The sequence below is a fragment of the Gavia stellata genome, chromosome 10 (assembly GCF_030936135.1).
Source record: "Gavia stellata isolate bGavSte3 chromosome 10, bGavSte3.hap2, whole genome shotgun sequence".
NCBI lineage: Eukaryota > Metazoa > Chordata > Aves > Gaviiformes > Gaviidae > Gavia > Gavia stellata.
In genome coordinates, this window is record NC_082603.1 from 19,897,474 (window position 1) to 19,922,490 (window position 25,017).

General features: G+C 40.3%; 2 protein-coding genes across 2 annotated transcripts in view; both read left to right on the forward strand.

The window, feature by feature from the left end:
• Positions 1 to 7,845, forward strand: part of COL24A1 (collagen type XXIV alpha 1 chain) — a 173,356-nt gene extending 165,511 nt beyond the window's left edge. Inside the window, exons 58-64 of the mRNA XM_059822180.1 lie at positions 1,004 to 1,039; positions 1,136 to 1,162; positions 2,243 to 2,308; positions 3,030 to 3,198; positions 4,558 to 4,667; positions 5,780 to 5,995; positions 7,675 to 7,845. Coding sequence (XP_059678163.1) covers positions 1,004 to 1,039; positions 1,136 to 1,162; positions 2,243 to 2,308; positions 3,030 to 3,198; positions 4,558 to 4,667; positions 5,780 to 5,995; positions 7,675 to 7,821 — 771 coding nt within the window. The 3' untranslated portion in view covers positions 7,822 to 7,845. The remainder of the gene's footprint in view (positions 1 to 1,003; positions 1,040 to 1,135; positions 1,163 to 2,242; positions 2,309 to 3,029; positions 3,199 to 4,557; positions 4,668 to 5,779; positions 5,996 to 7,674) is intronic.
• Positions 7,846 to 11,442: 3,597 nt separating this feature from the next.
• ZNHIT6 (zinc finger HIT-type containing 6) overlaps positions 11,443 to 25,017 on the forward strand; it is a 35,695-nt gene continuing 22,120 nt past the window's right edge. The window contains exons 1-6 of the mRNA XM_059822181.1: positions 11,443 to 11,510; positions 13,106 to 13,171; positions 13,262 to 13,368; positions 13,454 to 13,539; positions 14,854 to 14,957; positions 24,926 to 24,994. Of these exons, the coding sequence (XP_059678164.1) occupies positions 11,443 to 11,510; positions 13,106 to 13,171; positions 13,262 to 13,368; positions 13,454 to 13,539; positions 14,854 to 14,957; positions 24,926 to 24,994 (500 nt within the window). The remainder of the gene's footprint in view (positions 11,511 to 13,105; positions 13,172 to 13,261; positions 13,369 to 13,453; positions 13,540 to 14,853; positions 14,958 to 24,925; positions 24,995 to 25,017) is intronic.

The window sequence follows — 25,017 nt, forward strand, 5'->3', positions numbered from 1 at the left end:
TGCTTAAATTAACTCAGTTATGTTAAAAGGTTTTATTAATACATGGCGCAGGTCTGGCCTATGCCTTTCATTCCTTCTTCTTCTCTTTTGCTCATATTAAGGCACTGCCACCTATTCTTTTCCTTGTCATTGTTCTTACTATTGTTTATGTTACAGCATCTCCTAGAGGCTTTGAGTATATAGAGACTGAAGAAGAGAATCTAACAGAAACACAAGTATCACTGTATATTGATAAATTTTCATAATCATTCCATCTTAATGTGATTAGATGCTCAAAGAAAGAATAATTCAGATGAAGTTATTGTTTTTGGGAGGGTCCATATCCAACCCTAAGGCAAGCCTGAAACTTAGATTTAAGACTACGTGCATTGTAGGCACTATAAGCTAGGGAAAAGCAGCTGTTCCTTTGCCTCCTCTTCTCCCCACTGCATCATCCTACACAGTAAAATGGTGCCACTTATGATGAGGAAATAAGGGCATAATTTCTTGAATATGAAGGAAGCCTGCAATATCACTGTTCAACAATTAACATTTTCTGGCTGAAAATTGACACTGCTAATAAATGGAGCTAATAAATGCCTAGCCAGATTCTCATGGAGTAAAGCAGATCAGTTAGTTTTTTACAACTACCCATAACATAATTTACAATGCTTTTATGATCATTCATACTTGTAGTACTTGTATCGGCAACATACATATAATGCTGGCACAATGTATCGCACGTTATATATTAATAATTTGCATGACTTCTAATGTTCCCTCAATATCAAAAGTAATTGGATAAACAAGCAACCAGACAACCCAGCAATTCTAGCAGGAATATTCACACGTTAACCAAGTATGGTACTTTAACAACAGTAACTAATAATCTACAGCTTTACAAAACCGGTATCACATCTTCTTCGTTGTACTCATTGTGGCATTTTGTGATTTAAAAAATACATAAATATAAAAGCATATATGTTCATCTATAACTGTTGCATTTTATCTCTATTTCTTCTAGGGGCCTCAGGGACCTCAGGGCCAGCCAGGGCCACCTGTAAGTGCATTAAAAAAACATTCCTATATTTTTCTGTTGTGATTGCATTGTATAAACATGTGAAGCACCTAATATCTGGTGTCTCCCATTTTTCAGGGACCACCTGGGCCACCAGGACCAAGAGTAAGTTCTGTAACAACCCTAACCTACAATACAGTCCTTTTTTGAAAGTGAAAATAGCAGGATCCTCTTCAAATGCATTGATCGTTCCACCACTGCACATGAAATGCAAAAACATTTTTCTAAAACTTCCATCACTACAGTAATAAATTTTTTGAACCTTCGATCTTACACCGTCAGTTCTGTTCTGCTATGCTATTGAGCCCTCAACAGGCAACGCTCATGGACACGCTCATACTTTTGACATGGGTTAACTCTGTCACACTCTAAAAGGGTTTTCTCCTGTTCTGTATTCGAATACTCTGAAAGATAGCAAAAAAAGTTTTGTGCTATTTCTGGCCCAGATGTTCTCCCTATATATATACACACACACAGATTTAGTTTGTTTAGGGATTGTGCCAGTTATGACAGACTCAAAATCTGAAGTGTCCTAAAGCTGTAAAGATACATGTAATCTGAGAACAAATTGCAAGAACTAGGTGCTTGTGTGGATGACTTAATTCTTTAAAAATAAACAAACCTGTTGTCTGGGTCTGGAATATACATCACACAAAGTGCAGAGAATGAAGATATGCAAGAAACGGGCTTCCTCCTTCAGAGGCTAGTTTATCAGTCTTGGTATTCGCTCATGCATCATGAAGACTACTTCGATCTGTCAGCTGCTGATGGCTGATTGAGATATTCTTTGTGTGCTTCTCTGTAAAGGAGTAACACCTTTTTTACAATTGCCTGGATTGGTTTTCTTAAGTATATAAATTAAATGGTTGAGAGGAATAAGTTGGGACATTAGTCTGTAAAAACTATTACAGTATCTTTTTTCCCGGTTCCAGGAATATGATCATTAAATTGGGTGCGGGGGTACTAATAAAAATCAAATATGCTTTTTCTGTATGCATGCTTGCATTCTTTGGAAATGGAAGGAAGGATCCTATTTTAAAAGTAAGAGTTTACAATGAATTATTTTCTAAAATGACAAAATAATGAAGTTATCGTGTATGTTGCTACAGTGCTCAAAGAATTTACCACCTGCATTTTAGAATATTTCTGTTCCTCTTTTTATATTCTGAAACACCTTTTTTTCAGAAACAAGTGGACATCAATGCTGCTGTTCAAGCTTTGATTGAGTCAAGTGCTGCACTGCAGATGGAGGTAATATATTTCAATGTATTTACATTGTCATACAGGGCTTCTTTACAAAGACAATTTAAAATGAATCATGGGTAGCAAGTAATTACTGTAGAATATAATTAAACATGCTAGGATTTATAGGATAGAATTGAAATGAAGTTAAGAAAAACAGCAGCATTTCTACCTTTTTGTCATGATTGGCAGTAATGGAAATGTATTGACTATCACACATCGCGGACTGTATCTTTCAGCCACAGATAATGATAGGCCTTGATCCAAAAAATACTGACATATATGCAAGTGTGTGGTCCCATTGATTGCAAGAAAATTCCTTACATGGGTGAAGTCAAATACATTTGCATAGATTTTCTAGGTTAAGCCTAAGAGTAGATTTCACTGTTTAGAATCTGAAACTATTAAGTATACTTTAAAAATGCACTAATTTTTTTCTTTTTTTCTTTTTCTTTTTTTTCCTGTATCCACATTTTTATGTCAACATGTCATAATGACATATTTACGTGATTGTAACCTGCCTGTAACTTCACTGCTCTGATAATTTTAATAAAATGTACTGATTTGTTTACTGGAATATGTTATTCCTACCCCATTTTATATGGCTGATTGCATACATTATAAATAATTTGCTTCTGTCTGCCTATTCAATGGTCATTTGACTTTTACTGCATGTGCTGTTGTTGTGATACTTCTTTGTGGTAACACATTTGCTAATGGCCCTTGGCAGAAATACCAGAATACTGAAGTAACTTTACTAGATCACAGTACAGAGATATTCAAAACGCTACACTACCTTAGCAATTTACTGCACAGCATCAAGAACCCCCTTGGCACACGGGACAACCCAGCACGCATCTGCAGGGATTTGCTTAACTGTGAACGTAAAGTAGCAGATGGTAAGTGTCCACTTCCATTAAGGCTTGAACACGACTAGGCTTTGAAATGTGTTGCTTCCAAATGTTACTTTTTACATCAAAATTCTAATGTGTAAATTTTTTTATTATATTTTGTTGCAGTGTGCCTGTCACACTATATTTTGTCTTTATTTAAGATAAAATTTCTGAATTTTAAAGATGAAAGTATGTAGTGATCTAATATTATATAGCTATTAGAGACAAATTATATCTATATAAGTAAACAAAAGTGTCCAGAAAATTTGAAATTAAATCCAATTTTGTGATTAAAAGTTTCCCAAGTATTTATAGCTAATCTGCAATGAATTTTGTGTGGATCAGATTCTAGATTACTAATGAGAAAATTGTATACAATACACTACCACTGTCAGATACACTGACAATTGTTGTATCCTAGAAGATCCTGAACTAATATTTCAAATATAAAATAATTATTTATACCTTTAATGTCAATACTGTGACATAATTCAGTTTCTGAGTGGCTAATAAAATAATAAATACATGTAAATATCCCTATTATCAAGAATAAGCATTAACTAGCTAAGGAGGAAATGGGAAATGAAGTTAGAGGTTACAGGAAAATCACCGTTCTATGACATATGTAAGGACGGATCAATTCTTCAAGACTGTAGTAGAAATAAGCCTAACCCTCATTAGAACTGTGCTCTCCAGATGTCACTGACACAGTCCTCCACTTCAGAGGATTACACACACCCATATAAATTGTAGAGCACAGGCTCATCCATATTTAACCATAAATTAAAGGAAGCTAAATCCTGATATAATTTGCATGTGTCCTATTTCTTCTATTGGACCAAATCCCATGGATTCATAATGGCAAATACTCCTTATTACCATCGCTACGATATGTCATGTAGAAGTGTCTGATGGGAGAAAGATAGTGGAGAAAGAAAGGATATTCAAGATGCTGTGAGAGCAAGAGAATTTAGATTGATATTTTACATTCCTGACTATATTACCTGTATAAAGCCAAGCCCAAAGAAAAAAAGTTAAGTTTTAATACAGAAAGAGCAGACTGGAAATACCATTTGTTCTCACTATTTAGTGTAGAAAGAGAAAACATTTTTGAAACTATGACAGTATTCGAAAGTCATTGTATATGTAATCACAATTGAATGGTTATGATAATTTTCCTCAGTATCTGTTATTAGGAGAATTATAATAGTGAAAAGACTTTCATATTCCTTTTCTTTCATTTCCTACTGAAGCTATGCTGATAATATATCTAATACTTGCCAAAAAAGTATTAATATTTTAGCAAATTGTTTAGTAACAATTATATTTTGGTTTTACTTTCTATCTGGGATTATATACTAATAGGAAAATACTGGATTGACCCAAATATTGGATGTTCTTCTGATGCCATTGAAGTTTTCTGCAACTTCACTGCAGGTGGTCAGACTTGTTTAACGCCGCTGTCTGTGACAAAGGTATGCATTGCTTCCAGAGAGACTATATCTGTGCTGGAACTCTGAACAGATTAATGCTTATTTACTTAACTCATGAAAAGATGTTAGATTTCAGGGGTTTTTTAACGTGCATCTTTGTGAAAGGACATGTTATATAGTCTGTTACAGAAGTTACAGGTTTTCTGGAGACAATATATGTTAGTGCAACTCGCACTTTATTCATTTACCCACCTTCCATGCTGATAGAATTATTTTGTTTTGCTTTATACTTTTCTATACAAGGCATAAAAATAAGCCTGGAATGCTTCTAAGCTACATTAGTAACTCAGCACACAGGGCAGCTAAGTGTAGAGATGCTAAGGTCATTGCAATGGGAAGGAAGAAAATTATGACTACTTTTCAACACTTAGCTACTTTTAAATTCCATTAGGCAGAGACTGGTTTCCTTTATATCATTAATCCATGTTCCTCTTTACATGTAGTCCTTAAACCCTTGGGAATAGAAATCTTATATTTGTGGAGTTTTGCATATACACTGTAGTGATTGGAGAGCATCAGAATACCATAAATTTCCCATACACATTCCTACATTTGGAAGATCCCTGACTATGATCTGGTCTTGGAGAAATTCTTGTTGAGTAATGAGTAACTATATTTTCTGTCTAAAAGCAAAGTATGCTTACAAATTTTGAGATTTTTAGTGGGATGTAGGTATTGCCAGAACCTGTGGTCTAAGACGACTAAACAGCAGAATGATGTGTCTGCAGTTAAAACACTGCTGCTGACAATAACTTTGTTTGAATCACAAAATCATTTGTTTCAGTTTTCTTATTTAAAAATAGTGTTTTCTGCCCAGCTGTGTTTCAACAATGTTGTAAGCATTAGCAAGTGTTTCTATTTAAGCTTTGAAAATGTCATATGAAAGCTTCTGTTTATGGTAATCACTATAATAGAACCTAGCAGCTCTTCTGAAAAATATAAATCATGCTCTTTATCATTGATCCCAATGTATAAACATGTATACATGCTCCCATGCCTGAACACCACATGTATGTGCATGTTGCTTTGTGTTGCTGTGGCCATTCAGCATAGTACAGCTGTAAGTCTAACGATGCATTTCTCTTCGAACTTAGCTGGAGTTTGGCATTGGAAAAGTGCAGATGAACTTCCTCCATTTACTGAGCTCAGAAGCAACCCATAGCATCACAGTTCATTGTCTGAACACACCAGCGTGGGGATTAAACAAAGCAGGTGGCCAGAAAACATCTGTTAGCTTCAAAGGATGGAATGGTCAAATATTTAAAGCAAATACACTACTTGAACCGAAGGTGCTTATGGATGAATGCATGGTAAATACTTTTTAGCACTAGCATTATTAAAACCATAATGGAGTTACTGTTTAGACATTATTAACTTTCTGCAAATAAATAACAATCATTTAGATTCACACCCCTTGAAGCTTACTTCTTACATTGTTCCACATAAGTCTTTGTATGCCAACCTTTTGATATTGAATTCAACATCTACCCAAACATAAAAGCAATTGCACTAATACAGGGTATCTATACCTGCTGTTCACATTGAGTGTCATGTATTTCAAGACTCTACTAAGACAATGGAGCAACATCAGAACAGAAATATGGAGGTCCTCCAGGAAACTTTAGGAACAGTTACTCTCAAAATTAAAATTCAGGCTTCAGTAAGAGTTCTGTTGAGGTTATCGAACACAAAATCTCAGCTTCAAACAGGCTGGAAATTATTTTTTGGACAATTAAATATCTTTCAATTCATTAACTATGAGTCAATTGTTTGGTTATTTAATAAAATAATGATGTTTGGAAATGGACTCCAGGGCTAACTAAAATATTAAATCATATTTGTATTTAGGAAAAATTGGAAGAGCTTATTAATTTTCTAATGCTTGTTAGATTGCTCCACTCACCAAGATGTGAGCCATTTGGTAAATGTCCTGGTAGAACACTGTGAAATATAGCAGCCAAGCACTTTACACCATCAGTATTCTATAGCTCTACTTTCATTTACAGTAATGAAAGATGTGAGACTGGTTCCATATCGATACAAGGGTGTCAAGTGCGATTTTTAATCTCGAGACAGAAAGTGGTTTTATTGAGGCACTTTGAAGCTGTTATGCTTCCAACCTTTATTAGCACATGCTAACGAGATGCTCTAGCCTAGTCATGCAGCTAATGTATGGCTATTGAAGCCCCTTTTCCCCACCTCCCAGTCTGTTTGGGACTGGTTTCATCCCTGAGAAAAATTAAGGCATACAGTGATGGCTATTGAGAAGTGTGATATTTCTGTGAGATTCTACGAGATCTGTCGCTCTTTCTGTGGGAAACTATGTATTGTACAGATCTGCGGCAGAATCTCACACATTTCCCTCTCTGCAGGGATTTCACTTGTCAGTGGTGTCCACTGTACTTGATGGTTTTTAAGAATGGAGTGATTGCAAACATCAAGACTCTCCCAGCCTCAGACAATGTTATAATGTTATTTTATCATTTTTATGAGGTATCAATTGTTTACTGAGATTTTTAAAGGATTAGAATAATCAACACAAAGTTCATGGCAAAAATGCAGCTCTCATTCCCTACGATTATTCTTCAAGGGCCTACAAAGTCATTCAAATGCCTGTAGAGTTCATAACCTGAGACCTACTGTTCAGATTCGGAGGTGAATTTATCAAGGGATCCGAGAGTCTATATGAGCCCAGGGCTGCTTGTAAAGTGACAGGCACTCTGTTCTGACCCCTGTTGCACTGTGTCTGCATCCACTCCAGCTGGATTCCAGGCTGGGCTTTTTTACAGTTACAGTTTTGCCAGGAGTGCCCGTGGTATCGCATGGGAGAAATGGCATTTGTTAAATTACACAGGATTTTAGGAACTGCTGGGAGAAGAAATGCTTCTGTACACTTCTCCTCCTCTCGCTCTTTAAGCACAATTTTCCATTTGTGTTTTTGAAGCTCATCTTTCATATGAATCTAATATTCCACTTCTGTGTCTTGCAGATTGAAGATGGCAGCTGGCATAAGACACAGTTCTTTTTTCACACTCAGGACACTAATCAGCTTCCAGTTGTTCAAGTTAATGCACTTCCTCCTCTCAAACCAGGACAGCAGCACTTCATAGAGAGTGGTTCAGTGTGCTTCCTTTAAGGTTTCTGTCCTGGGTTTTTTTGCATCAACGTGGAATTGCTGCATAGATTGCATGCAAAAGTAATGATCCATTACAGGCAAAATTACTAGGAAACTGAAGAATTGTTTTGAACAGTGTTGGTTAAGGAACCTCAGGAAGAAAAAGACTTCCTCCTAAGGAGAAATGGCATTGAAAAAGAAAAGAACGAAAGAAAGAAAAGGCTGCAACAATTTTCATAAAGTATTTTAAAAAAATTGGTTGGTGCTTTCTTGTGTAATTTCCTGGAACTGAGTATCTGAACATGGAAATTTTCAGGACCTCTAGTGTTCTTAGCAATCTCTTTAACAGCGCTGCAAAAAAAACACCCCGAGGAAAGCTGGAGACATACAATACTGAGGAGCAATACTGGCTAATGCTCCTAAATGTGCAATAGCGTATATATGAAAAGTGAATTATGCCACAGTACAATACGTCTTTTCTTAAACATTGTTTTATTATAGTCCTTTGTGGACACATACATCTTAACAGATGGCACACTACCTCTTTTGTGTTTCCTGTCCATGTTGCCTTGGTGCTCTTTGTAACACAAGGTGCTTGTGGCTTAATCAGAGATTATTTGAGTCCCTTTGTATCTTTCAGACTGTATGTGCTGGTTACATCAGGATATGTTTCTGTTGTAGAAGTACTTATTTTAAATCGTTGGTCACATACTTCACTACAATGAAAACATTATTTATATGGATTTCTTGTTTAAAATATTTTTGTGTACTGTTGTGGAAATGGTATATGAGACAGGACATTGTATATGATGCATACAGTCAGAACAGTTAGCTATATAGCCACTGTAAAAATTGTTATAGAAGAGCTACCTACAGTAGCTTTGAGTTTTAGATTCTGTATTTCAGTTAACATTCTGAATGCCAAAAGCATCTTAAGATGATATATTGTGTATATATTTTGTAACTTGTGGAAAAAAATCTACTACAGCATGTCTTCTGAATGGCTGTTGTTAAATTACAATCAGCATTTCATCAACCTAGAAATTCCATTTTTTGCATTATTAGGTCATTTCAGTATTTTTAAATTAAGCCTAAAATGTTCAACCATCATTTTTATTAAAAAACAACAATTCTACCATTAGGTAAAGCACTCTTTATAATGATATGTCTCTATCTGTTATCAATCCAAAGTCTGCTCAGTAGTATGTGGCAAGATGATACCAGACTATACTGGGGAGCAGGGGAGTATTCAAACAACTTGTTTAACTGTCTTGATCCACAGGAAACCATACTTACCGAAGTATAATAAAATAGGCTTCCAAGCTATCTGTTTGTCTTTTACTCTTCTGTTTTGTATTGTGTAGTTCATTCATAGTAATGATGAAAATCCTCTAGAAGGGTACTTGTTAGGTGCCAATGCTTCCTTTACCAAGAGGGGAAATGCACACGCTTCATGCCATGGAATACTGTGGGAGAGACAGTGTTTCCTTTCACAAGGTAATGTACATGTACATCCCATTTTACATTCTATATCAAAGCATCAGTTTTGTTCCCTTTGATAAAATCTGATAAAACTAAAGACAAAGCAAGATAACAGAGTAATGATAAAGGTTAGAGAAAACGTCTCACTTTTTGCGTTTTCATGATCATTACACTCTGTCAGCATCACTTGACATTTGCTCTTAGTTTGGCTGTGAAGCTGATGCTGTGACAAACGGATTTTTTTTTTGTGTAAGAATGTCCTATTTTAGAAAATGTTCTGCTTCATAAGTTTTTATTAGTCTCATTGCGCTATTTTTGGAAATTCTTAATAGCCTATATTTACGGTATCACAGAATCATTAAGGTTGGAAAAGACCTGTAAGATCATCAAGTCCAACCATCAACCCAACACCACCATACCCACTAAAACATGTCCAGACGTTCCTTGAACACCTCCAGTGAGGGTGACTCCACCACCTCCCTGGGCAGCTTATTCCAGTGTTTCACCACTCCCTCAGTAAAGAAATTTTTCCTAACACCCAGTCTAAACCTCCCCTGGCGCAACTTGAGGCCATTTCCTCTTGTCCTGTCACTAGTCACTTGGGAGAAGAGACCAACACCCACCTCTCTGCAACCTCCTTTCAGGTAATTGTAGAGAGCGATGAGGTCTCCCCTCAGCCTCCTCTTCTCCAGGCTGAACAACCCCAGTTCCCTCAGCCCCTCCTCATAAGACTTGTGCTCCAGACCCCTCACCAGCTTCGTCGCCCTTCTCTGGACATGCTCCAGCACCTCAATGTCCTTCTTGGAGTGAGGGGCCCAAAACTGAACACAGCATTCGAGGTGCGGCCTCACCAGCGCCGAGTACAGGGGCACGATCACTTCCGTGCTCCTGCTGGCCACACTATTTCTGATACAGGCCAGGATGCCGTTGGCCTTCTTGGCCACCTGGGCACACTGCTGGCTCATCTTCAGCCGGCTGTCAACCAACACCCCCCGGTCCTTTTCTGCAGGGCAGCTTTCCAGCCACTCTTCCCCAAGCCTGTAGCATTGCATGGGGTTGTTGTGACCCAAGTGCAGGACCCGGCACTTGGCCTTGTTGAACCTCATACAATTGGCCTTGGCCCATCGATCCAGCCTGTCCAGATCCCTCTGCAGAGCCTTCTGACCCTTGAGCAGATCAACACTCCCACCCAACTTTGTGTCGTCTGCAAACTTGCTGAGGGCGCACTCAATCCCCTCATCCAGATCATCGATAAATATATTAAACAAGACCGTCCCCAAAACTGAGCCCTGGGGGACTCCGCCTGTGACCGGCCGCCAACTGGATTTCACTCCATTCACCACAACTCTCTGGGCTCAGCCGTCCAGCCAGTTTATATTAGCATGTCTCAGAAATTATTTTAAGAAGAAATAGCTTAAGTATTGTAAGTCTGCTCAGATGTAAATATGTGCATTTCTGTAATTGAGGAAAAAATGCACTTCCCATGCAGACAGCGCAGTGAACCTGTGCAGCAGGACACTGACAGATGGTAAGGTACCATGTCGCTCAAATTGCAGGCTGCCAGAAACATCTGACTGAAGGCATCCTGCTTGACAGTATATATGTGCACGGTGCTCGGTGCGTTTTGGAAAGCCTCTTGTATTCAGACATCTTCAGGGAGCTCCTGAAAGCATTCACAGGAGAGCTCATACAATTTTGTCGCACAATGTTAACAAGTACCTGTAATCTGCAATTAATTTTTTATGGTTTCTGAGGTGGTCACCTACTTTGTTACCCTTAATTTTAGAGCAAGGCCCGGTCTAGATTACAAGAGTCTTTATCAGAATCCTTTTATCCCTTTTCCTTTTATTGTTATTTTTCACGGTTAAAGATGCATAAAAAAGCACCTGGGAAGCGGGGCTTTCAAACACCTATAGCAGGAGGGCTAAAGGCTACAGGGTGCTTTCAGCGCGGGGGAGCGGCCCGGCTGCCGCCCAAGGCGGGGGGGCGCGGGGCCCTTCTCCCCTGCCCCGGCGCAAGGACCGCCTCTGGCGCCGCCGGGCCGCGGCGCGGCAGGGTGAGGCCGCCGCCAGGCGGCGCCACCGCCCAGGAAACGCCGCGGCCGGGCTCGCCCCGCCAGGCCCCGTCGGGCAGCGCGTGGGGAGGCGGTGCCACGCAGCCATGGCGGAGCAGGAAGGGCCCGGGAGCCTCCGGCGGTCGTCGGGCGGGCGGAAGATGTCCCTGCAGAGGTAGGGGCAAGGGCAGGGTGCGGGAGCGCCCTCAGGTCTCCTGCAGAGGCCCGTGGCCGCCGAGCTTCGCGGGCGGCTGGGCTTCGGGAGCGCCTCCCTCGGGCCCCGCGAAAACTCGGGGCCGCCGAAGGGAAAGGCTGCGCCGGCCCCTCCTCGGGCAGCGGCGCTGGCGTGGCCCTGCCCCGGGGGCTCCGCAGGGCCTGCTGCGGGCCGGGCCTGCCCGGACCCCCGCCCCGCGGGCGCCGGGGCCCCAGGGAGCGCCGGGGCCCGAGGTGCGCGGCATCGCGGTCTTCTGCCCTGCAGGCCCCGCGCCTTCTTTCTCTGTGTGCTTGGAGAGGAGCAGCCTTCTCCGCGATGGGTGTTACCGCCTCGGTGCGGGGCAGTTCCCGTATCAGTGAGGGGACTGCTCCTGGGCCTGGGGTGAGTTTTGTCCTAGGTAGCAGCCTCTGCTTTTGCGTCTTGGTTGGGGTCCGCACGCAGGCGGCGCGTGGCGAAGCTTTCTCTGGCGTTGCAGCGGGACCGCTGACGTGCAGTGGCCACTGTGGAGATGTTAAAAAAAGGAAAAAAGGGAATCCTTCTTCAGAGTGACTCCTGTTCCTGTTTTGCAGTGAATGAAACACTTTTTTTCTGTTCTTATAATGCTTCATGCTGCCGCTATACAGGGCCACCTTCTCACGAAGAGATGAGCTTGGCCTTCACAGCTCCAATGTCAGCTAGCAGCAAGCGTGTGGTGGGAAGAGGAGGAACAATATTTTGAGGCTTAGATTTTTCCTCTAGTAGTTGAAAGTGGCGGGTTTGTGCCATTCTTGAGAACTTTACTGATGGGGGGAGGGTTATTTCCCTTCCCCATTTGTCGGAGTTAAAATAAATGAAAAATTACGATTGTTTCAGTCAATATATCAAGAACTTTTTCCTAAGAATAGGAGAAACATCTGTTGTAAGAGCCTAGTTAAAAAGCAGAAAATTATATTTGTCGAGAAGATTTTTTTTAATAAGATAATATTTGTTAGTTATGTTCATAAAGCTTACACATTGTGCCTGAGAGCTTCCCTGACTTTGGGGTTTGCACTGCTAACAGCCAGAAGTTTTGCTGATGATATTGTCATGATTTTTCTATTTCATTGAAAAAATGGGATGCCGTGTTCAGGTTTTAGTGTAAATCCTGGACATCTATTTTCCATCCGCCTAAAACTGGGAGTATTATAAACCGCATGGTACAATGCACATTACAGGTGATGTAAATGGAGAAAAGCACAACCAGGCCACAAAGCATGAACTGATACAGCCTTGCTGTGCTTTCAACTCTGCAGTTAGCATGGGTTTTTTCTCTTTCTTTCAAGCACCTGCACTGTGTTTTAATACAGGTAAGACCCCTGTATGTGTTTGGAGATATTCCCCCTAGCTTGCGTTATTTTGTCCGCCACCTTACCCCATCCAGAGTATTTGTATTTTCTCTTTCTTCTTTCAAGGTTCAGAAAACTTTTCCTGAAGATGCCGATTGATGGCATAGTGCCTGGTTGTTGAGCAGGCACCTTCACAGGCCAGTCAGGCACAAAGATGCTGCTTTATTAAGAGGTACTTTTTACTTCTTTCAGATGTGAAACGTGTAGCGAGGAGGAAGCAAAGTACAGATGTCCGCGATGCATGAAATATTCATGCAGGTATCTATTATCTGAATTAAACTGGTTTGGTTTTTCCCCCACTCGTGTGCTGAGCGTGTCATGTTAATGTTTTTCTTTTTGTAATTTCAGTCTATTGTGTGTAAAGAAACATAAGCTTGCACTGAGCTGTAATGGAGTCAGGGATAAAACAGCGTTTGTCTCTGTAAATGAATTCACTGACTTGAACCTTTTGAGTGGTAAGAATATTCCGTATACTTTTTAAAATTCATTGTTTTTACTAGGTTAGCACTACATTTTTCCTTGTTCTTTTTTTACCTTCAGATTATCGTTTCCTGGAAGATGTAGGAAGGACAGCTGACGCTGCTGCTCGACATCCTACTGTGCATAGTCCAACAACAAAAAAACTTGTAAGTTTTAAATTAGCAGCTTGGTCCGTTGGAGATAGGGTTGACTACCTTTGAATTCCCACTGAGGCAGTCCCAATCCAGATTTCAGAGCTGATGAAGGTATGAATGACCCTGAATTTTAGAGCCAGAAAGTAAAAGAAGTCTCTAGGTTTATGTAATAATAGAGTTGATGGCTACGTCCAATTGCTTAGAGGAATAAATTGCTAACAGTGTACATTCTTAAAATTGATGCATGACCACTCTTGGGGTTTGATGATAGATGTGTGGTAAGAAAACCTGAATGTTTCCTTCTGCCTCCACAACTTTTTTGGATTTTTAAGTACAAAATTTCCAGGTGAACAGTGGATTTATTAATTGCCTAAAAATTGTTACATGCTTCCCCATATACCGAATGAAGGCAACTAGAGTTCTGCAAAGAATAAATCTAGGCAACAGTGAAGTAAAAGCCAGCCTTCTAAGGGTGAGAGGTGGTTTTTGTTGAAACTCTTCCAGTTGCAGTGAAGCATTAATGAGATCACAGAAAAGTATGGCATTTCCTGAAAGTCCTATGATGTTAAACTTACTGACCAAGATCAATAAGGAAAAAAACCTCGGAAAATTAAAATCTGCTCCAAAATACTTTTGACTCCTTGATGTCACAGAAAGGCATCAGGGCCATGTTGTTTTCCAGTCTTGTGAAGACGTCTTTAAATGTAGCACTAAACTCAGTTGGAGAGAACTTATGTTGATGACAAAGTAAATTCAGAAGACTCCAGCTTTCTCTCAGGCTGAAGTCATACTCTGTGTGTGTACTTATCACCGTGATGTCTTGAAAACATGCACTGAAGATGATGAGATGCTACATAGGCAACAGTTTTTAGGGTTTGGTACTAGGCATGTTTACGGGATGATATCCTTAGTGCTACCTTCAAATCGGAATTCGTAGAGTGGCTGAGATGGTGCTTGTGCATCCCTTCTGCTAGCAGAGTTGTAGCCCCAAAAAACAGCTCCGTGGGTGGTATTACATCCAAGATGGTTGTCTGTGGCTTTCACAGGATGTGAAAGAACTTTCACTATAGAGAGGTCATTGGCATGGGTTTTTTAACCATGGAAAAACTTCACCTGAAAGTGTTTCACATAGTTTCTAGGCTTACTTTATTAACTTTTTAATTTGTGATTTTTTTTTAAAAAATGTTGAAAAAGTACTTCATTAAATGTGGTCCTTTCTACAATTTTCGCATAATTCCTGTCAGCATTACTCTTTTATTGTTTAGCTTTCAGGTTTTGAATATATTGTTCAGATGTTTAAAAAAAAATTGGTTTTATTTTTGCCAGTTATATTGCTTGAGAAACAAAGCTCGAAGGTGTAATATTGACCTGAGAACGCTGCCCATTGGATTTACAAAAAGAAGAGAAAATTCAACCACCTTCAATTACATGTGAGTCTTCAGCTGGTTACAGTCAGCAATATTTTGTTTTCACTGAATGCATAGTGATGACAATCTGAATTCTTACCAATATGCTTGCTTTTAAAATGTTAGATGCATGATTTTTTTACAAAAGCTATCTAGATTTAATATTTCGTGCTGCAGATTTTCCTTTTTTAGGCTCTTTGAACTCAGTTTAACAGCTTATGCAGTTCATGCTTTATTTTGAAAGATAACAACATTGAGTAACAAGACGAAGAATCAGTACTGTTGTGTTTTTCTGTCTTGTAATTAACATTGAGTTTTGTTGCTGGAAAAAGAAAACACTTCTTTAAAGGTTTATGATAGAGGATTGATGTAGAATGATTGCAAAAATCCCTCTCTGTGAAAAGCCTGACTTGAAGTCTGAAGAGGTGTTTCCAATACAGTTATCTCTGTTGCGTGCCATGTTAGGAGTTGCTATGCTGGAGGGTGTGGATGCTTGATACGGCACAGGTTAGACAGACAAGTGCAGACAGACAGATACAAATTCAGGAAAAAGGCTAAGACGATTTTAAATGTTCTTCCCCTTATCCACTCTGTGGGTTTTCTCTGATATCCAGAGTTTGTATTTTAAAGTACTTTCACAGTAAAAATAAAAAATTTTTAAAAATTATGAAGTATTTCGTTGGGGTGGGAAACAGGTCTAGAGTTCAGCTTGATGATCTACTGGGAACAAATATAAATGGCGTCTGAACTTCTATCAGTAATCAGCTGAGCCAGCTACCCCTGATGGCTCCTCCGCTTGTTTCCGTCATGTTCTTAGTTTTGGTGGCAAGTTCTGTTTTCAGGATGCAGTTTTCCCTCTCTTCTCCGAGATGCACAGACCGTGATGTAAAGCGCGGTCGGTGTCTGGCGGGAGAGCGCCGGCGGCTGAGGACTCGCCAGCCGCCAGGTGTCTCTCTCTGACAAAGGAATAACCAGCCTGAAGAACTGCTCAGCAGACCTGCCTGTGTCATTTCTTCTGTTCTGGGGCAAAAGCATAGGTTTTTTGTTTTGTGGATATCTTAATTTTTAGCAGAACATAAGACATAAAATAGATGTAGAAGTGTAACCTCTTAAAGTTACATATTTTACTAGTTCTGCTAGAGAAAACCCAGGGTGGATCAACAGAAAGAAAGGAAGTCTGGGGCATTTTCTCCTCCCTCTACCACAAATTTTTACATCACTGAGGCTCTCTCCTCAGAACAGGGCAGGGGATAGCCCCAAACCTTGCAGATGTTAGTCATGTGAGCAGAGGCTGTCTGCCTCTGCACTGACTTTCTTTTCCATGGCCACGTGCTCTGCCTTTTACAGGTATCTTGTGCTAGTCTCATGCTGTTGAAGTATCTTAGGCTTAGAGCAGAGTTAGACTTCCCTGGGGAATTTCTTCAGTGTTGTGGATAAAACAACATAAACATCCTTAGGACTGCAGGGTAAGGAGTAGCCTTAAAGAGCCAGAGCAAGTGCAGAAAGCCCAGGGTTGCTGGGATCAATAGCTAAGAGAAGGACAGAACAACAGAAAAGGCACAGATATAGGGAGGTTTGACACTATTGGGAAAGGTCCTGGGTGTGGTACAATGCCGTGCTGACAGAAATTTGCTTTCATATACCATGTTTTTCAGTTCTTTTTCTTTAGAAAGCCTTTTTGGGTACATACTGAAGTGTATAGAATCATAGAATAGTTTGGGTTGGAAGGGATCTTTAAAGGTCATCTAGTCCAACCACCCTGCAGTGAGCAGGGACATCTTCAACTAGATAAGGTTGCTCAGAGCCCCGTCCAACCTGACCTTGAACACTTCCAATGATGGGGCATCAACAACTTCTCTGGGCAACCTGTTCCAGTGTTTCACCACCCTCATCATAAAAAATTTCTTCCTTATATCTAGTCTCAATCTACCCTCTTTTAGTTTAAAACTGTTACCCCTTGTCCTATCGCAACAGGCCCTACTAAAAAGTTTGCCCCCATCTTTCTTATAAGCCCCCTTTAAGTACTGAAAGGCTGCAATAAGGGCTCCCCAGACCCTTTCACTTCTCCAGGCTGAACAACCCCAACTCTCTCAGCCTTTCTTCATAGGAGAGGTGTTCCAGTCCTCTGATCATTTTTGTGGCCATCCTCTGGACCCGCTCCAACAGGTCAATGTCTTTCCTGTACTGAGGATTCCAGAGCTGGACGCAGTACTCCAGGTGAGGTCTCACCACAGCGGAGTAGAGGGGCAGAATCACCTCCCTTAACCTGCTGGCCACACTTCTTTTGATGCAGCCCAGGATACAGTTGGCTTTCTGGGCTGCAAGTGCACATTGCCAGCTCATGTCCAGCTTTTCACCTACCAGTACCCCCAAGTCCTTCTCTGCAGGGCTGCTCCCAATCCGTTCATCCCCCAGTCTGTATTGATATGGGGGGGTTGCCCCAACCCATGTGCAGGACCTTGCACTTGGCCTTGTTGAACCTCATGAGGTTCACATGGACTCACTTCTTGAGCTTGTTCAGGTCCCTCTGGATGGCATCCCGTCCCTCAGGTGTGCCAGCTGCAGCACGTGGCTTGGTGTCGTCTGCAAACTTGCTGAGGGTCCACTCAATCCCACTGTGTATGTCACTGATGAAGACATTAAATGGTACTGGTCCTAATAAGGACCCCTGAGGGACGCCAGTCATCACTGATCTCCATTTAGACATTGAGCCATTGACCACTACCCTTGGGATGTGACCATCCAGCCAATTCCTCATCTGAAGTGTAGGTTGTGTTGGGAACAAAATAGTTTGGAGCAGATTACGCTTTCAGGCATGTCATGTGCTTTAAGTTGTTTAACAGAAGCAGATTTAAAAACTAAGAGGATGGGGCAAGGAAGATGACTTATTGGCATATAGGCATGGAAGTATTTCACAGGCTGTCTGGGAGAATGCCTTACTGGTTTTTGCAATCATAAAATCCTGGGGTATTTTTTTTGTTGTTGTTTTGGGATGCTAGCCTTTCTGGGGCTTTCGCATCCCATCAGAAAGAACGTGATAACATTGTCTGTTCTTAAGAGGGTAGGAAGTAACCGTTGCTTTCATGTAAATGCTGTCCAAGGGTATGGAATATGCTCAGCGAGTACTACACAAAGGACATTTCCTCTCTTTTGCTGCTACTGTTACGCACACAGCAACAGGCCATTAGAATTCAGTGATGCAGATTAAAAATTAACCTTTGGGTTTTGTTTGGGTTTTTTTATTGGCATATATTCCTGAGGAATCAAACCTCAGGTTTGATTGAACCAGTGAGTTTCAGCCATTTAACACCTATCCCATGTGACTTCATGATGTCCATGATGTTTTATTGAATATTACATTCAAATGGCGTCAAGCTGTGCAAATCGTTGCTTTGTACGAGCTTAACACCTGACAGTGGTCAGGGTCTGGTGTGTCTGCTCTTCTGTAGATCTGAACCCCTTCTCATGCTGTTTGTCAGTTGAGATTTCTCGAGAGGTTACTTCAGAGGGTGGAGGTTAGAACCTGCTCTACATATGTCTGTGGAAAGCTGAGAACAGTGTTCTCTGGCCTTTTCATGCTCTCCGTGTGAGCCAAGCTGTTATGCTATACAAGGCAGGAATGAGAGTAATCCAAAACTAGGAAGTACAAAATGTATTCTTGTGTTATCCCCTGCCCCTGCCAGCACTGGAGGACAAGTCAGTGGTTGTTTGGATGTGTTAACCAGACTCTTCATTTACTGGTTTCCATTAGTTTGTCTGCTAAATTTGGTGTTGTGAAAGCATACATGCCAACGCTGGGCAACACATGGATTAGGCTAACTTGTAATACTGAATATCTAGATAATGGAGCGTCATTAGAAAGTACAGTCTGAGTCCAGTTTGTGAACTCATGGGACATCTGACTTAGAGATGGTTTAGGACGCCTTATTTGCAAATTATTTATGATGTGCTGCTTCACCCTGCCTTTTCTGTGGTGCCCTTATTTTCCAATAGAAGTGATAGTTCCCTTTCTGGACACAGGCTGCCGTGGAGTTGGGGTAGTCTGCTGGGATAGGGAGCCTTTGGGAAAGGGGTAGTGAATGCGACCAGGTTGGCACGAGGGCTGGGGCAGCAAATGAGGAGCTCCAGCCAGGAGGACTAATGGGAAGAGGGTTGGGAGCTTGCTACTCTGGGGTTCCTGGGTCCCTGGCGGGAGACCCTGAAATGGGGCAATGCAGCTCCCGCATCTCTGCAGTGTGTGCTGCCCTGCTCTGACCCTCCCTGCTGCTTACACCGTCATAGGCATCTCCACCCAGCTTCCTCCCCACTCTGTTCACAGCACCTTCCAGACAAAATCCTTCTTACCTCTCTTCCCCACCAAGAGGGGCCAGAGGGCTACAAGTCTCCTCACTGGTGGAAGGTGTGCCTGCAGCTTCGGAGCATTTGGTCAGATGATGTATGTGGGAGAAGGAATCTTTTTCATTATCTCTCTTCTTTGATTTAATTCTGAGAACAAAATATAGTGTGGAGATTTGGGATTAGCATCAATTAAGAGATCGTTAGTGTCACAGAAGCTACTTTGTTGAGGTACACCTGAAAACCCCAAAATGTCAACTCTAATCCTTAGCTAGGTAGAGATAATAAATTGTTTGAAGTGTTGCTGATCTTGAGAATTTACCAAGAAGTTACCTGAGTTGGGTTTTGGGTTAATATTACACTGTTGGAGCAGTTAAACTTGAATTTAGTTGTTACTTAGTACATAGTTTTGCTGGCTTTCTAGGACCTGTCCAAGTAAGTTCCCAGGCAAAGGAATGCTACTTTGGAGCGATCAGAGCGCAGGATGTTCATACATTTCAGTAAATCAGTAGCTTTTCAGAACATCCCCATGTGAAAATGAGTACTGACTGAGTTCTGTACCTGAGATTATTATTTATTTTTTTTTAGCAACTGAAATATTTTATTCTCGTAGTGAATCTGATGGTAATTTTGTTTATTTGCAGAAGTTAAAGAGGACAGTAGTTTTATTCTTTAAAGGTTATTACAGTTTGGGTTACTCAGCCTTGACAGTGTCCCTTTGATTTACCAATGACTCTCAGTTCAATGTTTGATTATTGCAACACATACGGTTAGTAACATCTCCTGCTGTTGGGAGGCTCCTTAATAGTAGACCGTATGTGTTACAAAGGAAGTGCACTTCAGTTTCTTCATTGATTGTCTTGCTGTTTACTGTAACTAGGAAACATACGAACTTTCAGTAGAAATATTTCTGGTTTACTCTTTATACATCAAAACCAGGAATTAGCTTGATGAAGTTTCAAGAAAACAGAAACATCCTCTTTTGTGAGCTGTTGTTAGAAGTGCAACAAAGTCAATTTGGTGCTAGGAACACAGGGTTTGGGAGGGGCGGGGAGGATGAAGTCATCACACTTACGCATGTTCTCTTATTTTAATTTTTTCTTTTTTTAATCCACAAGAGAGTCTAGCCACTTCGGCTGAATCTTCGTTGCTTAAGAAAGTTGAGAAAGGCATTATTATCCAAAGCTGTAGATACTGAATTTCAATTAAACTTCAGCACATTAGGTGAGAGTACTGGGTATTGTCAAATGAAAGGGTAACTGGTCCTTCATTAAACTTCTTTACGTCCTTTTCATCTCGTTTATCAGTTCAAAATAACATAGACAGGAAATACTACAGTATTTGCATTTTGATGTAAGATGTCCTGTTTAAAACATTTTAAGAATATTAGTTGCTAAATAGAGATTCACTGATGATTTTGTTTCTATCTTTGACGGGCTGGCAGTGAAGTACTTCTGCAGAGCCAGAACTGCAATTAGTATCTTAAAATGTGATGAATTTGGAATTTTTTGTCGAGACATATTTTATTTTACGTATATGTATATATATACACACATTTTAAAAGTGTTACAGAAAAAACTACTTCTACTGCAATCTAGGCAAAATTGACTGTTCAGAGGAAACCTAGGTAAGAAAGTTAAGCTTTGTGAGATATTTCTTAAATGTTTTAAGAAATATGTCAACATTGGGCCCTTCTAAAAATCTGCGAAGGCACTTACCTGGTATGTCCAAGTCCCAGAATCCTTTGTAGATCTGTACTTTAATTCCCAGCAGCTGTACTGTTTGCACCTGCAGTACTTGGAGCATCTTCCTAGGTGCTGCATTAACTATAAAAGATGGTGAGAATTTTTGCAGTTGTCCTGAAAGCTAGCTGAAGGTAACAGCCACTTTGTATATGCTGCTGCTGCCTTTGTAACGTCAGAAATAAAATATTTCAGTTATTGCTGTGAAAAATTTAAGTCATTTACATGTAGTTCTGTGAAAACTACAGTTGATTACAGAAAATAATTATTTTCATGTTTTAGGAGAAATGAAAGGGAGACAGTTACTTTGCTTTAGAAGAACAGCAATTGCAAAACAGCCTGTGCACTTCTGAACATAATTTGCAGCTACATCTCACGCAGGGGAAGAGGTGCTTGGCTCTTCTTTTTCCTCTGATCAGTTTCCATGCTTCTGAACTAGCCAAAATAGGATGTGATGCCAAGCAGTGTAGGGATGGGCTATGATGCTGCTTTTACTGACATCAAGGATGTGCTTGTGCCTTATCCAGATCTCTGCTGTTTGGTAGTTTATTTATAGTCAGTGCCTTGGTATTCAAGAAAACTGTGGAGTGGTGTTCCATGGCAGCTGAGCAGCATGGAACACTTCATGCAGTGAGCTGTTACTCAACTGCAGATGACTTACTCAATTAAGCATTTTCATTTAGAAAATGCACATAGTACCTCAGTTGTGTTTGAAGGAAGTACTACCCCATTGAGCCATAATGGAAAAAGAAGTCTGTGAGATCTGGAGCCAGGATATCTAATTATAATCAGAACTTGTTGTGAAGCATCTACAGTTGACATCAAGTTCTCTAACTGGGCAGAGATCAGTGACAGTGAGGGATGCTTCACTTCAGTAACAGGCACCCAGCAGGTTGTTTTTCAATACTTCATTGTACAGCGAAGAGTAGGAGGCTATTTCAATTCTAAGCTGCTTTTTTCCTTGCCTCCTTCTACCCAGTTCTTAATCTATCTTACCTGTTTCTGCTTGCCATTTACTTTCAGGCAAGAGTACTTTGAGAAGAGATGAAGTAATTAACTGCAGTTTTGGTATTAGTATGCTGAAAAAAAAAATCAGCATTTCTGTTTTTTCGAAGTGAAACTTTTTGACAAGGAATAATGTTTTCAACTTCAGTGTTCAGGATCCCTGATTCATAGCTCTTTCTGTGCACTATTCCATAGACTAGATTGTGCCTGGAAGGGGGAGGGAGGTCCCTCTTAAGTTGATTAAACAGCTGAGTCTACCTCAGTGAGCCCACAGGGAACAATTGATCTTGCATGTGAAATCAGAATGTGCTGTGTAGTGACCATTTCTGCAGACACATAAAGAGTATTCCTAACAACAGGTAGCAGACAGTTAGAAGTACTTCTGAAATATTTCTGTTTCAAGTGCCTGTGTTAGAGACAGCCCTCTAGGCCACATAGTTTCTGTGAGCTGTGTCATGGTTTGTCTGTTTCCACTTGGGAGAGGAAGATCTGTAGTACTCCCATTGCTTTGGCTGTCTTGATTTAAAAATTTGACAGAAAGAAAGTCCATATCACAGGAAGGGTTGGTCACTTAAAGTAGATAAACATGGCCTGTTTGAAAAATTTGTGGAAGATGATGAGTTAAATGAAAAAATGCTAAACCGCCCATTTTAGTTGATAACATGTAACAAAAAACTCATCTGAACAGTCCTTAAAGTATTTTAATAAATGTGTCCATCACTAGCATTTCCTGCAGCTAATGATGGTGACCCTACTTCTATGTTTAAAGATTTCCAACTTTTACTAAAGTCTACTTGAGAAGGTGCTTTGAATTAATACCATGCCATGTTAAATGCCAGATATTAACGTATGTCTGAGAGAGGAATCACAAGCTTGTTTATCACAAGTCTATTGAACTGATATTCCAATAATCGAACTATTGATATTCCAGTTTGTTCTATGCATGTGGTAGCGTTGATGCTTCCTTCAGCAGTCAAGCTGAAGAATTGCAAAACCTTGTTTCACTCATCTTGCAAAAAAACTTCCAAAATTCCACTCACTGATTTTTAGTTATTTCAAAATTTTTTTCAGTTTGGTAATTTAAGACAGTATCATACCAATATGCAAAATAGCAGAAAATTCATGAGGCATGATACCATGTCACCTTCTGGTTATATATGCTATGTAATGAACAGTGTTTTCTGTGTTGTCCTCCAGCTCTGGTCATACAGTCTTCTTACCTCTTTCAGACCTGATGTGTTCTAACTCCACGTTCTAATTTAAGGAAGGCTCTCTCGTTCTCAGCTTTAACAAACATGACCCAGTAGAGGGGAAGAATCACAAGGCATACTGCACAACTCTGCTGAGTCACATGCTGCTTTGGGGACCTTGGCCTTCATTAGTTCTTTTTATTCTAATTACTAGAGCTAGGGTTCTTGCTTGTTCTTTTTTGGTAAACACTAAAACTTCTGATTTTCCTTATACTACAGGAAGTCTAGTTCAGCTGTAAAGCTCAGTTTTCTGCTAGGAATAACTAGGTAAGAGAATGATTTATTTGATAAGAGCACTTTATAAAAAGGGCTTGCATTTGAAAATTGGTATCATAGTTAATTGAACTTAGCAGCTAACTTGTTTACTGTTTTGCTACTGAATGCACGTACACTTGTCTCTGCAGCCAGCTAGAACCTGCTGGATAATGTTTCATCTGCCTGATAAACAAGTTAAACAACATGTTGGAACATCACTGGGATTACTTTTAATTGCAGTACCAGAATCTTTGCATAACTGATGGTGATTATCCTGGATATAATGATTCATAGGTCTTAAGTCATGTTAAAAAAAAATTAAAAAAGAGGAGGGGGAACCATTAGGTGTTCCTGTGCTTCACATAGATTCTGATTTCTAAATGGTAGTAGTTCCCTCCTTTCGCTTCGAAATCTTTACTATTTGTCATGAGTGTAAAATTCTGAACCAGAACAAAGGGCCATGCACCTACCTTTTAGGCTGCTTTTTCTTAGGAGATTTGTGTTAGAAAAACACTGTTACGCTTACCATACCAAATGGGAGAATTTGGAGCAATGAGGGGGAAAATGCTTTGTCTTAAGTCCGTATTGGCTTCAGCAGCATTTCTGCAGATGAGTAAAAAGGCAAAAAAAGATTTCCTAATCTAGCGAAGTATCCTCTAGGTAATACTGCCTTTCTTAAGATGATATTGCACTGGAACCATGCTTCAGGAGCTTCTATTCTCAGGTATTAATTATGCTAGCTGGAAAGGGAAGATGTGTCTTAAAACAAACAAACTGGAGAAGGGAACATGACATCAATTTTGGTCTCTACCAAAAGCTTCCTGATCTTTCTGTAAAACATTTATTCTTTCTAACTTCTGTTATCCATGTTATGCCAAAATGCAGCTTCCCTCCCTGCCCGTGACATGTTTTCTATTTAGGCAATCACTGCTGTGAATAGTTGAGTCCCCTATTTTATGTAGAACCTGGCCTCAGCTGGGACCTCTGGCTGTTGTTGCACAGGTTTGGCAGTCTGTCCTGGGTGATATGCCAAAAAGCATTTTCCTTTTCTGAAATTAAAGGGCAGCTATAGATAAAGAAAGACAGCTGGAAGAGACTACCTTTTAAAATGTGAAATGCTGTTGATCAGTTAATTGGTGGTATCTTACCTGTATTTATAAGGAACAGATTTTTACCCCCTGAGGACTTGAAATTCAGCAGGAACTGGGAGCAAAGCAAAGTGCCTGGAAGCAAAGTGCCTCTCAGCTTCTCTGCATGCCCTTTTTACTCTTTGAAAATGCCATTCAAAGTCTTGACGATATCTTTTCTTCTGCACCCATGTTGTAGGCTACCAAGCTTTATTATAGAAAAAACAAGTAGTAGTTACCAGCTAACATTAAGAATATGCATTTCTTTTTCTTTTCAGGGAGAAGAAGTTCTACTGGCACTTGAAGCTTGTATTTCCTCACTGTCATGCTGAATACACTTTAAAAGGGTACAGAGCTTGAAAAACAGATT